This window comes from Octodon degus, unplaced genomic scaffold, assembly GCF_000260255.1.
Source record: "Octodon degus isolate 3935 unplaced genomic scaffold, OctDeg1.0 scaffold00075, whole genome shotgun sequence".
Classification (NCBI taxonomy): Eukaryota; Metazoa; Chordata; class Mammalia; order Rodentia; family Octodontidae; genus Octodon; species Octodon degus.
In genome coordinates, this window is record NW_004524651.1 from 10,309,674 (window position 1) to 10,324,533 (window position 14,860).

General features: G+C 50.6%; 1 protein-coding gene across 1 annotated transcript in view; it reads right to left on the minus strand.

Annotated features, from left to right (window-relative positions):
• The window catches only part of Lama1 (laminin subunit alpha 1), a 139,031-nt gene that overhangs the window by 107,216 nt on the left and 16,955 nt on the right, over window positions 1-14,860 (minus strand). Inside the window, exons 2-3 of the mRNA XM_004635832.2 lie at window positions 1,494-1,664; window positions 1,124-1,236 (exon numbers count right to left, since the gene is read on the minus strand). Of these exons, the coding sequence (XP_004635889.1) occupies window positions 1,124-1,236; window positions 1,494-1,664 (284 nt within the window). The remainder of the gene's footprint in view (window positions 1-1,123; window positions 1,237-1,493; window positions 1,665-14,860) is intronic.

A 14,860-nucleotide genomic window follows, 5' to 3' on the forward strand; every position in this document is an offset into this window, starting at 1 on the left:
GGAGCTACTTAGCCATGTCCTAGTGCAAATGAGCTTCCCATTTTACCACCTTACTCACTATCGTTACTGAAGGTGGAACATCTCCTACACCCCCACGTGCACACCATCCTTCTGTCTTCTACTAAAATCCTGTGCTGTTTTAAAACTATTGCTACTGGGGGCTGGTGAGATGGCTCAGTGGTCTAAAGCACCTACTTAGAACAAGCTTAACAAAGCACAGGGACCGCAGTTCAATCCCCCAGCACCACATGCCAGCCAGCCCCGCCCCCTGGTGGGCTAAGCTGGCCACACACACACACACACACACACACACACACACAAATAAATTTAAATAAATAAATAAATAAAACTATCGCTATTTAAGGAATTCTGATTGTCACTAAAGATCCGAAGTTTCTATTTCAATGCTACAGTGCTCAACTGTTTTATCAACTTATCTAAATATTTTTCATGAAATCTGAGTTCTACCATAAGCAAATTCATATGGAAATAAGAATGCCACGCAATGGCTTTTACAGAACTCAAATCAAATACTTTAACAGTAGCTACAAAATACCTCCCATCTCTCTTTTTCACCTTTTCTGTTCAGATTTTTTCTCCTTCATGTTTTCTAAAAATAGAAGGGCCAACTATGGCCCATACCTAGTGTTCTCTTCTCCCCCATGGCCTTGAAGCCCAATAAGAAGTCACAGGCAGGTCAGAACGTAATGGACGTGGCCACAGCATACTGATGGTGTTGTCCCCAGCTGTCCCAAGCAGCTCCTACCTGCCCCAGGCCCTGACAGCTGCAGCTGGCATGGGTAAGGCAGCTTGGAGGGGGGAGGGCTCGTTTGCCCGGGACCATCCAGGGCATCTAGCACACCGCCTGCCTTAACATGCTGCTGGCAGTGTTTCCCACTACGGAGGTGCAAAGAACAGCAGCTACAAGGAAGTGACTTTGCCCATTTCCACAGGTGACAAGAAAGATGTCATGTACTACTCCTACTATTCCTGTGACCGTCCCTGGTGGACAGCAAGGAGATCAGAGTGTGTACAAGTTGAGGAACAAGACGGGCCTTCCCAGCAGCCCCCACATGCCCGCCTTCCAGCAGCAGGTCATCTCCAACAGCTCTGACCAACCTACCTGTCGTAAGTCCAAAGTGATGGTGACCCAGTGGTACTCTCTCCCGTTCTGGATGCTGGGGCTCTGCCACCAATTATTGGTGCCATCAATGGCATTTGATATTGGATGGCGCTCTGTTAAAAAGAAAATAAAACGTGTGTACTTCTCAGCTCTTGCTTTAAATTCTACAGCACATTCATGGTCTCTAATTAAAGACTTAGCACCTCTGAAAGCCACCAGGGTGGCCCCAGCTCGGTGAGCGGGTGCAGGGCGGGGGTGCTGAAACACACTACTCTAAAATGAGGAAAGGAAATGACTGAATATAGCATAGCACAGCGCAGCCAAACATAAAATGATAAAACGAATTGTTAGGAGTAGGAGCCTCACTTACCTTTGGGGTTCACACTGTTGGCGTCACAGAGCCGGCACTGGGCGTTGCGTGCACGCCTGCCGGGCACGTGCTCCACGAGCTTGCAGGACATCTCCGGTCCCTTTTCGCCACAGGTGGCATTGGCACTGATCTCAGCATTGGTGGCCAGATTGAGAATGGCGGGGAACAGGCCTGCAAGTCAAAATTTCACCCGATCATGCAAACTGTCCAACCCCGGGCACCGGAGCACTGAGGCAGAGCTCACACCCGCGCCCTGGGCGGAGCGAGCCTGGCCCAAAGCGGCGCGCAGAGTGCGCTCGCGGATGCGAACCCCGAGAAGAGCAGACTCCTCCACGAGAGGAGCGCTAACGCTGGCCTCAGCGCCAGGGACTGACCTCAGCAAAGGCCCACGAGCGAGTTTCCTGGGAGAAAACTATGACCAGCATCCTAGTGACAGGCAGACATGGTTGTGACAATGAATCACTTCTGGGCATCTGAGATTTTGGCAGGCTTGGGTATTGAAGTACACGTAAGTTTTATCTCAATGAATAAAAAGGGTCATAAACCAGTTGATGCGGGTGCCCAAATGCTTATAAATTTCGTATTTATGCCTTCTGCTCATTTTAGAAAGCATCAAAAATAAGCCTAGGTACCAGAGAGATAGCCAGTGGAGTAAGTGCTTGCCTGGCATACACAAGGCCCTGAGTTTGATCCCTAGTACCACCAAAAAAAAGAAAGCAAGCCTGGTGCGTGGAGAGATGGATACTCGGTCAAAAATGCTCTCTTTGCAATCCGAGCGAAGGTTTGCAGCACCACGTTTTCTCCTCTGAGGATGAAGATTTTCATAATAAAATGTTGGGAAGATGGGTTTAACTCAAGATTCAAAACCACATTCTGAGCAAGGAAATCGCACACCTCCTGTTCAGGCCAGGGGTGGCTTCTCCTGTGTCCTCTGTGTCCCCTCGTCATTTCTGTAATTACGTAAGGTTTTTTTTCTCTTTCTCTCTGCTTGCTTTACTGCTTGTTTTCTTTGGTGAATAAAACTTTAGAATACAAAGACCCAGTTTTCAAAATTCTCTTCATCTCTGCGCTTGTAAAGTCCCTTTGTCTCCACAGATTTTATCTTTAAATAGCTGGGATCAGTACCAGGTCCAAACTCCTCAGAAAATAACTGTTGCGTAACCATGGGAAAGCATCTCCATTAGGTTCTGTATCCAGTACTGCTCTAGCTGTGTTTTGGTAAAAGAAGATAAGAACAGGGACGATTTCAGAGAGATCTAGAAACTTGTACAGGATGGAGAACACGGACAACATGGAGAGGGTGTTGGCACTGTGGGGTTTCTCTCACTTCCAGAACTTCAGCTTCAAAGGTCACAGAATATAATCTTTGTAAAGGACATCTGGCCAATACTGTTTCTCAAATGTTTGTTTTCTAGCGAAATTTGAAAAATAGCCCAGTATAATTTTAGTTTGGTAGGAGGTCTCATTGATATCTTCAATTTTTACATTTCTAGGTAGTACCTAATATGCTCAATGCTATTTTCTCTTAAAATGTTTACATCATTTAAATTATTAAAAAGTACTTATTTTTGTAAGAGTCACTGTGTTAAAAAACAAACTGATCATGCACCTATTTTTAAATTTTATTATGTGGTCTCTAAAACTTTTTACATAAAGCTGAATTATCCCCATTAGTGGTTCTACTATTGCAGAAAAATCCTATTCAAGTCAATGAACTGGACATTATATCCCTGAATAGGAAAGTTAATATTCTAGAGCATTCTCATAATTTGGAATATAACACAGATTTGCATCAGATACTGTTTAATAAGTTCATTTGCTCTTTTACTCTCTTTCTTTTCAAACAGTGTACTGCTATATAGTTCAAGCTCGCCTTGAACTCACTATGTAGCCCAGGATAGCCTCAAGCTCCTGGTGATCCTTCTGCCTCAGCCTCCCAAATGCTGAAATTACAGGTGTGCACCACCATGCCTGCCTATTTTCATTTTTATTTAAAGCTGGTTATTTTAATCATATTCCTTTATGGGGACTTCTTTGAAAATTAAAAAAAGAATACAAAAACACTTTATGAGAAACCAAATGAGTCCCTGCTTAAGTGTACCATGTCCCCCAAGTAATTATTTTTATAAATTAACAGTTAGATACGCAATTTTCTCTTGGGTTTTTGTTTTGTGTAATGTGGCCTCACGACGGTACCCAGGCTGGCTCTGAACTCCGGGTCTGAGCGACCCTCCTGCCTCAGCCCCTGCCCCACGAAGCCGGGGTCACAGCACACCTAGCTGACAATATATTCGGCGTGAGGGCGCAGCTGCTAAGTGACGTGTAAATCCTTCAGCATGGCACGAGCCTGGCAGAGGAGCTGACATCTGTGGTCTGACAGCAAGAAAGGCCAGCATGACAAAGAACAGTCTTGCAAGGTCTAAAGTTTAGATAGAAAATAACCAGCTCTTAATTTAGCCAAATTAACACTTTGCCCAGGTTTATACCACTCAGACAAAAATGCCTAAGAGAAGAAGGGTTTATGTGAGCTCACTGTGCCAGAGGCCTGGTGGACCAAAATTTCACATTGTTCTTCTGAGCTAATAACTTAAAGCAGAACATGTTTTCAAACTTTGGTGTTTTATCCAAGCAGTGAAGATCACATCTTGCCTTCTGCATTCCACAAGTGCACTAAGATCTGCGGCTGCATCAGCCCTGTCCATTCCCCTGAGGTTCCAGGAACGGAACCAGCAGTGCCCTTCTCCACAAACAGCAAGTACTTGCCTACACGACACTCCCCTTTATTCACTTCATGGGGCTGCCGGACATAGAGAACGCTCCATTTCCTGTGCAGAGCACCCTTTAGTTTTGGAGGTGAAGGACCAGGCAGTCATGGGGCCACCCCATTCTCTTATGCTAGCGTCCTGAGTCACTAAGAGAAAGCAGCTCAACCTCAGGATATAACACAACATCACCTCAGTGAGCAATAGCTCAAACCTAGTCCTCAACAATGAGTAGCTCTTTGTGCTAAGTAGGTTTTGCAATTGTCCAGTCTGGGCTACGAGCGAGGCTCAGGGGTCGAGCTCTTGCCAGCACATGCCAAACCCTAGGCTCAGTCCTCAACCCCCAACACTGCAAAAAAGGAGGAAGAGAGGAAGGGGGAGGGGGAGGAGGAAAAAATGACTTTTATTAGCATTGACTACACAGAGAAACCTTTAGATAATTAATTTATTTTAAAAAATCCAGGTTGCCTTCCACTAAAACTGAATCTCAGAGGAGCTACTATGAGGTAGGGCTTGGGGTCCTCACTAAAAATGACGCCTTACACACACACTGTACCTCCCCTCTCTCCGTGGAGTCACCCTTACTCCTTTCGGCTCGGCCCAGACCCTGTGGAAAATAAAAGCAAGCTGAGGGTGGGGGAGGTAGCTCAGTGGCCAAAGCGCCTGCCTGGCAAGTGCAAGGTCCCGAGTTTGATCTCTAGTACCACATGGCATGCCAGCCCTGGAACCCAGGGTGCACCATGTGGGCTACCAAAACCAAGTGTGGTGGCGCATGCCTGTAATCCCAGCACTGGGCAGGCTGAGACAGGAGGATCACTTATAGTCCAAGCTGCATAGCAAGACCCTGTATCAAAAAAAAAAAAAAAAAAAGGCAAGCTGGAAAGAGAAAGAGGTGCAGGATTTTGGGGACATTCCCCTAGGTTGCTGAACCATTTTAAAGACAACTGAAATATTTCGACCCAGAGCAAGCGGGAGGGCAGCAGGCAGGAGACAGGGTCAGAAAGCAGAGTTTGGAAGGGCCCGGGGCTCGAGAGCCCACCAAGAGTAAAAGTTTGGTTTCACACCTAAAAATGGAGCCAAGGCCGAGCGCTTGACCCGTGTCACTCAGGAGTCTTGAGGAGCCTGTTGCTTTCTGCAGTCATGGTGGCCGCGTTAGGCATTTATAACTTCCTCTCCCTTTTGGACACACGACAGTCACCCCCTGGGCACGGACTGGAGACCTCAGGACACCAAACGCCACCAAGCACGAAATGAATTCCGCCCCATGCACCGGTCGCCGTGGCTCTGCCGGAAACTCGGCCTCCCCGGTGCCTCTCAGGACGGCGCCAGCCTGCTGGGAAGTTACGTGCTGCCCAGGTTCGTGGGCAACATGCTACGCGTGGTCACCGAGGCCATACACACCCCTCCAGCTAGGTTAACAATCCCTCTCTAGGAGTTCCTCTGAGCCTTCTTATGAGTGTGAGAAGTGTGAGTTTTTCTCCATTTGGGGAAAAAAGAAAAGATTTCTGAGTATTTCCCCGCAACACTACATTTGCCTAATCCATTTGCAAAAGCAATGTGCTCATCTGCAAAGAAAATATTTGCCATTTTGACCTAAAGAATCGAGGTCAATATTTTCGGAGCATGTTTCATTCCCCAGAATAAAACAGATTATAAACATTTTGTATGGCTACATAATCCAAGTAGCTTCTGGTATCAGGATGTGTTTTATTGGATACACAAATCTTCCAATTCAATCTGTTGGGAGAACCAGAGAAGCAGACGTCTAAGCTTCTAACCTGAGGCTGTGATTTATTGTTTCAAGCACTCAAATTCTTTTTGTTCGCCACTCCTGCACTTGCTTCCCACATCTCACCCGTTCTCCCAGGACCCATCTGTCAGCTGTCAGAAGCCGGAGTTGTGAAACCAGCAACTGGCCTCTCAGCACTCCCTGAGAAACACAGGCCTCTCCTGGCCACACCAGAAAAGCAGCTCCGCTAACGACGTCTGCTGCCCCTGACAAACATCCCAGGAGAAGGGCGTCACAGCACTCTAATAAACCCACGGCCCAGGTCCATGCATTAAGGTATTCTAATGACAAGTTTTAGGGGAATGAGTGAACCCCTACTGAATAACCTATCTGTGGATAACACACATGGGTAGAAAAAGCAGATCCAGCCCAGGCGCTGCTCCTGAGAGCCTCGTGAGGACAGCACTACCCTGTCCTTCCCGGGGCCACGAAGGGGAGTGACCCAGCTTGTCCTGACCCCAAGGCGCCCACGCTGGGGGAAGGACACCCACACAGACCATGCTGCGTGTAACTTCTGACACACACAGAGATTAAGGGAGGTTCCAGAGCGAGAAAACCAGTTAGGTGCAAGCCAGGCAGGAAGACACTCCGTGTCACCTAAGGATGGGGACAGATTCCCAGAGGATTTCTGGGTGCTTTTGTGGGTGTGCAAGCTCACGGTGTGTTTTCACAGATCTGGACAACGGGCCTCTCCTGGGACCGGGCCTCAAACCCACCCAGCATGCCACTTAGGTCATCTTTTATAAAACTAAGAGCAGGAGCGCACTTCAGAGCAATCATCCAGTGTCCTGAGCAGCTCGGCCAGCTGCTTCTCGCCACTAGCCGCCATCATGGCCGTATGTTGCTCCACGTGCTGGTCTTAGCCACTTTCACGGCTGGGTCACAATGCCCAGCACCCACAACCTCAAGGCAGGGAGGCTTACTGTGGCCCTCGGTTTCTAGATATCAGCTGCTCTAAGGCAGGGAGGCCTGGTGGAAGGCTACAGACCAGGAGAGCCGCTCGCCACAGGGTGGACAGGAAGCTGAAGAAGGGAGGAGGAGCCTTCGAGGGCGACGAGCCCTGGCAGTTCACCCTCCCAGTGACCCCTCCTTTCCCACCAGACCCCCACTCCTAACAGCAAGTCAGTGCCCATAACTCAGTCGCCTTCCAGGAGCCCCACCTCCAAGTGATGAGGCCTTGGGGGATCTCAGGGCATGACCCACAGCAGTGCTGTACCTCCGTCTCACCGACAGCCCAGGATTTACACGAGCATCACCACCAATCCAGAAGGTGTTGGGCTAAAACATGGGACAGCTGCAGCAACACTCCAGGACGGGATTTTGTGGCCCTGTAATACTTAACAGTGTTACCTGGTGTGCGACTCCCTAAGGACCTGGGCTCAGACTGGGCCAGTCCAGAATCCCTCACGGCTCCTCTTACTGGATCAGGGTGATTCCACTTTCCTACCCCTTTGCCCCTTTCCTGTATCCACTCATGCCCCATGCATCCCTCGCACCAAGCTCAGAACTTTCTGAACTCCAGGCTCAAGTGAATGTCCTTTTTCTGTCCTCCCTGGCATCAACCCCACCACTATACTTTATACAGAGAGCATCACTCTGCTGATCAATCACCCCATTTCTTCATCTCCATTATCTGCACTCCCCAAACAAAACAATTCTGGACTAATCTGCGAGCCTCCTTGGGGTCAGAGCCTTCCTTCTGCTTGCCCTGGGTGGCGTCTGGCCCGTGGGAACACCCAACAGTGCCCAATGAGAGCATGAGTAGATCAAGGAAGGCACACGCCCTCACGCACGGCCCACGGCTGACACCCAGGGCCCGGGTCTGCGTCTAGAACCTCTCCTGGCGCCATGCTAGCAGAGCCCAGCCTTGGGCAGACCAGCCCTCGGAGCCTTCACTTCCTTCCGGTTTGGGGGCAGCCTCGAGTGCCTGTCTGAGGCTCTGTGAGTCTGGAATTCTGCTTTCACAGGTCACCAGGCAACAAGTGGCCCACACGGCCACTCTCACCACTTGGAAAACGAGAGACTGAAAGCTTGTCTTCATTCTATGGGCAGAACAGGTAATGCCCATTCTGTGGCTTCTCAGAGAAAAGAACCAAACAGGAATGGAAAGCTGCCTTATTAGTCTTGGTTTCTTCACACTTCACCTTGAATGTGACCCTTTCCTAAAGGAAGGAAATGCCCAGTTGGGGCCCTGCAGGTCCTCAGAAGGTGCTGAAGTTACACCTTCATGAGTGGCAGTGCCAGCTGTGGTCACGGGTGCTGGCTGAGGGCGCTCGAGTCAAGCCCAAGACCTCAGCCTCTGAGCCCGTCCTTTGTACGCCAACCTTCCCATTCGTACAGATCAGCTTTCTTACTCTGCTCCTGCGAGGAGAGGGACGGAAGGGGCATGGGGCAGGTGCAGCAAAGCTGCGCAGTGTGGTTCGAACCTGAGAGCAAACCCCACCTGCTGCAGAGGACCCCAGCTCCCAGGGTCTGCACCCAGCCTCGAGGGAGGTGCTGCTCTGTCTCCACTCTGTCCGCATCAGGCCCTGCTGGAGCCGCCAGGCTTGCAGATAGCAGAGCAGAGGCCCTGGAAGAGCAGGGCTTCCAGCCAGGGTGCCTGAGCTCAGCCCTGCGGCCTGGGCCTTCACTCCGAGGGCAGGAAGGAGCCACACACCCAGCAGGGGCGCTGTTTTCAATCGGCTTCATTCTCTTTGTCACATGTTTTTACGGGTAAAAACATGCCACAAAAGTTCACGGCGTCACTAAAGCCCATGTCTGGAGGCACAGTGGTCCATGCCTATAATTCGCCACTCCTGCTGAGGCAGGAGCACCACGAATTCAGTCCCTACAGGGGCAATTTAGTTACGTTAGCAAGACCCTGTCTCAAAACAAAACAAAAAATGTTAAAGAGCTGGTGGTGGAGCTCAGTGCAAAGGTCCTGTGTTCAATCTGGGTACAGCAAACCAGCAAACAAAGACGCCCGTTTGCACCCAACAGGCTTAGAACGCTGCCTTGAGCAAGGAGCTAATGTGAGGAAGAGGTCAAGGAGGAGAGAGGGGAACAGAAGCACCTCACAAAGGCAAGCTGCAGGCCGCAAAATGGGGCAGGCGATGGCACACATGCCGCCCCACACTGCACTTCCAGGGACATGCGCCCCCGAATGCCCAGGACGCAGTGTCTGTGCAGGGCAGGAGCTGGGCTGCAGGCGGGAAGATCTGGCCAGAGGTGGGCACTACAGTGCCCGCAGCCCAGACGCTCCTGCAAGTCATGCCAGTTCACCTGAAACCCCCTCACCCGCCCGCCCGAAAGGCAGAAAGCACATGGCATGCAATGCCAGAGCACACGCAAAAAGGCAGTCAAGCAGCGGCCGGGGCCCAATCCCCGGCGGGCCGAGCCCACCCCACCCCTGGGGAGCGCTGAGAGGGCGACTAAAACTGGGCGTGGTGGCGTGCACCTGTAATCCCAGAGCTGGGAGGCCGAAGACAGGAGAGTCACTACGAGTCCCAACTGTGCAGTGAGACCCTGTACTAAATGCTTTAAAAGGCAGTCACACGTCAGAACCTGTGTAGGCCACAGGAGCAAATAAAACTCCTGAAGCAAACCGGACAGAGTTTTACGAAGCATCTATGACCCCGCACAGAATAACAAGGGGATCAGACTCCACCCTATATCATGCTCAGTGACAGAGAGGGCCTGGGAGGGCGACCTGGTGCCCAGCCTTGGGTTCCCGCCTGTCTGTTCTCTCCCTTGGGCTGAACGTCCGCAGGGCGCACGGGGAGTAGGCAAGACACTAATGTCACCCTTTAATTTATTTATAAGGCCACTCAGGCCACGTGGGGAATGGGTTCAGGATGCAGACACACATTGCCTTAGGTCGTCAGTCACAATGAGAAAGCTGAGGAAACTTTGGAAAATAAATATACAGATACCAATGAGGAAATTTTTTTCCTGCCTATTTTTTTTTCTAAAAGTGACCAAGAATGAATTTGAAGCTAGTATTTTGGCATGACAGCCACACACCCCCGAGAGGCCACAGCATCCCTGACCGCCCAGCGCTGACCACCCACTCCTCTGCCCCTCCAAGGGGAGGCTGGTGGCAGGAGGGCAGCGCTCAGAGGAACCCCGCATCAGCCTGCCCTGGGGATGCCACCAACCACAGCTCCTACAGTGGCCCTAAGACGATGCCAGAGCTACACCTGACTTCACAGTGCCATGGGCCACCTATCACAAAAAATAAACTGACTGCACTGCCACCTGTACAAAACATAGCACATGCAATTCTGTGCAGTAAATAAGCCTTAAAATCGTCACAACTACCTCACTGCTTTGTGTCCACTAGGCTATTAAGGGTGATCAAATACACGGTGAATGTTTCATTTTATGCCCTTGTACAGTAGAACACACACTGCTGTTGGCCCTCCTCCGTGGGCTCCCCACACTGGAGCACACGGTCCCATGGCTCCTGCCACTTTCTGAGGCAAGTCTGGAAGTCCCCGTACATACGAGGTGTGACAAACACCACAGTGACTGCTGCTGCCACCCAACGGAAGGGCAGCTCCTAAAAACACCCCGTGTGTCCTCATCGCCTGGATCCGTCACTGTGTAACTCGGCCTCTTCCCAGTCACAGAGCCCACGACAGGGAAGCACAGTGGATCCATTCAGGACATCAAGACTCTACCCCAGCGCAACGGAAGACACTCACGAAAGAGACTTGCAGAACTGATGCAGAAAGCGGCACGGGCCAGGGGAGCTGTGCGCCCCGAGGGAGCCGGACTGGCAGTGACAAAAACTTTTAAACTCAAACACTTATGGAATTTTTGATCACATTTTATCATCATCTGAGCAGGTATTTCTTCTGCCTCCTGGGAAATAAGTTTAAAAGCTTCCTGTGTATGCAGCTGCTGGCCGCCAGCCACAGCCTGGACCATCTCTCCCGGAAGCCTCACCTGGAGCCCAGGGGCGGGGTGAGGGTACCCCAGGCGCTCACGCTCATGGGGAATTTCGCTCAGCTCACACTGTACAGGCAACCAGGGCCTGTGCTTGCTGGTGGGCGGTGCGTGACTGTTCGTTACACATTAAAATTTACTTTTAATTGCCACCAAATGAACTCGTTTTGTGTATCAAAGCCCAGGATTCCAACATGGCTGAATCTTAGAACATCAAAGTGAAGCTTTAAATATGTGACTTACATAAAAGTTGCACTTGCTTAATGTAAAACAGGCTTTCCCGAGAAACAGAATTGGTCAGAGAAGTAGCTGTTATTACTTGCATAGAGAAATACCCAACACTCATCTTGTTTCGTTTTGCTATTTAGGGAAGGTGACCAGAGTCTCTTGCTAACGCCTTCCGCTGGGGACAGAAGCCCTGGGAGCGCTGAGGTCGCTCCCCTCCCCCAAAGCAAATACTTGGGTTTGGGACTGAATCAATTTAATCATTGATGACTGTGGGTCAAAGAAAAGCTCTAAGATACCCAGCGTAGGAGAAAAATGGGGACAGGAGAAAGGAGGGCCGGGAAAGAGAAGACGAGGGGTAAGAGCAAGAAAGAAAGAGTGAGAAAAAAGAGAGAAAGGAGGGGAGAGCGAAATGGAGAGCCGGAGAACTGCACACACAGACGGGGAGGTTAGACTGGAGCCCCAGGACTGGCACTTATCCCGACTGACTCTTCCCTCCAGTGGGATGATGACGAGAAGTTTAAGCTCAGAAATCAGGAGCCTGTGGTAGGCTACGGGCCTCAGCAGGCTGGGCCAACCGCCCACCTCTGCGGCCCAGACTCCAGGTGTCCTCCACAAAGACAGGGTTTCCTGCAAGCTGGCGCTTCTCAGAAGCAGTCCGCCAGTTCAGGCACTGGGGGACAAGATCAGCTCCCTCCTACTCAGACTTGGTGACCTCAGCAGACAAGTCCAGGTGAAGAAAGAAGCACAGTTCATTCATCGTGAAGTGTGCTTCTCTGCTGTCACCATGGGCAAGAACTTCAGTGCTCTACCAGATTCACCTAGGAATGGCAGGGGCAGAACACAAGTGCGCCCCCACACACAAGCGCACCCCCCCCCACCAACTCTCAACTTCACGTCCCTCACTCCCTCCTTGCCCCTAGGGATGGAGCCAAATTGCTGGAAGGTCAGAAAGCTGAGCACCCACAGGCTAGCACCCACAGGCTAGCACCCATGGACTAGCACCCTTGGGCTAGCACCCATGGGCTGAACACCCACAGGCTGAGCACCCACAGGCTAGCACCCATAGGCTAGTACCCACGGACTAGCACCCTTGGACTAGCACCCACAGACTGAGCACCTTCAGGCTAGCACGCACACGGGCTGAGCACCCTCAGGCTAGCACGCACACGGGCTGAGCACCCTGGGGCTGAGCACCCGCAGGCTGCCCTAACCTCCAGTCATGCCATTCAGTGCCCCCAGCGCAGGGGTGACAGCCTCCGGGTTGAACGCTCAGCTCTGGTGAACTTAAACGCGGCTCATTTCAGCTGCTTCTATCATTCTGTGTGCAGCATTCCTATCATTTACTTAAATACTTAAGAATCTCAATTTAGTGTTTTATCGCCAGCCCAACACTTTCACAAGCCATGAACTTTTCTATAAACTTTTCAGGGCCTAAGTTCTCTCTCCCATTTCTGCTGTACAGATTTTACTTGCTTCGTGTTTTAGACTGTCAGCACCTGTGTCATGTTACCCCAGACACCTGGCAAGGGCTGCGTCTAAGGCGCTTGGCTAAAGATGTCTTGAATGTTTTAAAAATGTAAATAAGGCGCTCTCACTTTCAGTCTATACTGCCCCTCAAATTATGTAGTTTTTCTGTTTTATCTGTGGAGACAGAGTCTCACTCTGTATTTCACCTGACCTTAAACTCACTATGCAGCCCAGGCTGCCTCGGACTCACAGCGATCCGCCTGCCTCAGCCTCCCAAGAGCTGGAAGTACAGGTATGCGCCACCACACCCGGCCAAATTACATCATGACGAATGTGTCTGGTGGCAGCTTAAGGGGGACTGGCCTTACAAGTCTCCATGGACCCACGAACTGTGGCAACTGTTCAACTCTTTTCCTCCTTCTCACTGAACAGCAGAATGATCAGGGCAAGCTCATGGGAGCTCCTTCTGCGGCATCGCGTATCTTAAAGGGACACTTTACCGAGAGGTCATCTGAGATGTCTTTGCCCTTACAGACAAGCAGTCAAACACCACATCTAATAGTGCACACAGTAGGGCTGCGGAGATGGCTCAGCAGAATAAGCACCTGCCTGCAAGCACAAGGGCCTGAGTTCAATCCCCGGTTCTGCCAGAAAAATAAATAAGTAAATAATGCACACAGTAAACAGCCTGATCACGGGTTGCGGGGCTCGGCGCCCCGCCGTCCTTCTCAGCAGCCGGGCTGGCAGCACTGCCTCTTCTTAGCTGTGTCACGATTTCCCTTGAAATCAGGCTGCCTCTTTCCTTGGACAGAGCTTTAGTGAGACGTTTTTCCAGTGGAGCAGGTCTGTAAGACCTGTGCACACGCCCCCGCTCTCTGCGGGTCCTCTCCTCATTCCACTCCAGCTGGAGTCTCTCCTTGCACTAACTAGAAGGTCTCCAGCGACTTCCAGACACAAGGCGCTTCACCTGCTGACTTCCCAGCAGCCTTGGTCAAAATAACCCCCGGTCTCTCTCAACTCCTACTTCTATTTTTTTTTTCTCTTTAAAATTAATTTTATTGAGAAACAAATAACAATGAGACAGTCTCAAAACAGGTTAGTAGGTCAGTTATGATAATTAACACATTGCATACTGTTGTCTCCAACCCCTCCTTATTCCTCCCTGTTCTACACAGCACACACTACAGATTCTGGGCTGCCCTCCATCCTAGCAGCTTGTTCCAGTCCCTTCTGCAGCTGTCCTGGGGTCTCGGAACCAGTTCCTTGAGAGAGCAGAAGACCATGGGCTCCCCAGATGCAGGGCACAGGGGAGAGGTGGGTGGGAGCCCATGTTCCCAAAAATGCTCTCTCTGAAGTCCAGAGATACAACACAACGTTTATGCAATCAGCCTTTCCCACTGTGAGCCCAGTGATGCTTTATTCAGAATTTTAAATCTCAACTTAAGTAACAGCATTAAAAAGAGAAAAGAACATACCACATGGCAGAATTAATAGAATCTCAACAGAGCCCGAACAAACCCACAGAAAACTTTACAGGGATAAATGTAGCCCCTTCTGCGCTCCTCCAAATTCACCCACAAGCCCAGCCCAGCTTTGGCAAGGGTAGAAGAACCCCAGCTTTGGTTAGGGTTTCTCTGCGAGGGCATACAGCAGCCTCCAGTGGGGCCTTTGCTTTCCACGCTTCCAGTGACCGTGTTCCGTGATAAAAATCATTCAATGTAAAATTTTAGAAATCACTGATTCCTACAAGTCTGCATCACATGCTTTTATTATACTTGCTCCATTCAATTAGCACTTGTCCATCTGCAGTGCCCAGCGTGTAAGTGGAGCACATCGTGGTACTGGACGCGCTGGAAAAGAACGGCACGTGCAGGGCTCGGGACTAGCCAGGGTGCAGGGCTCATAGGCAGAATCTCCCGCAGTGGGGCGGGGGCGCGGACCTAAGATCCCATCAAGAATAACTGTTTCCTTAAGAAAGAGGAAGACGACCACAAGATACATGAAGACAGGAGTCTGGTGGACATCTGGTCGAAGAGGAGCAAGCTGGGAGCTGCAGCAAGTCTTCTGGACCTTTATCTTCACAGACAACTCTCTCTCTCTCTCTCTCTCCCTCCCTCTCTGTTTCTCTGTATCTCTCTCCTGTCTCTGTCTCTGTCTGTCTGTCTGTCTGTCTGTCTCTCTCTCTCTCTCTC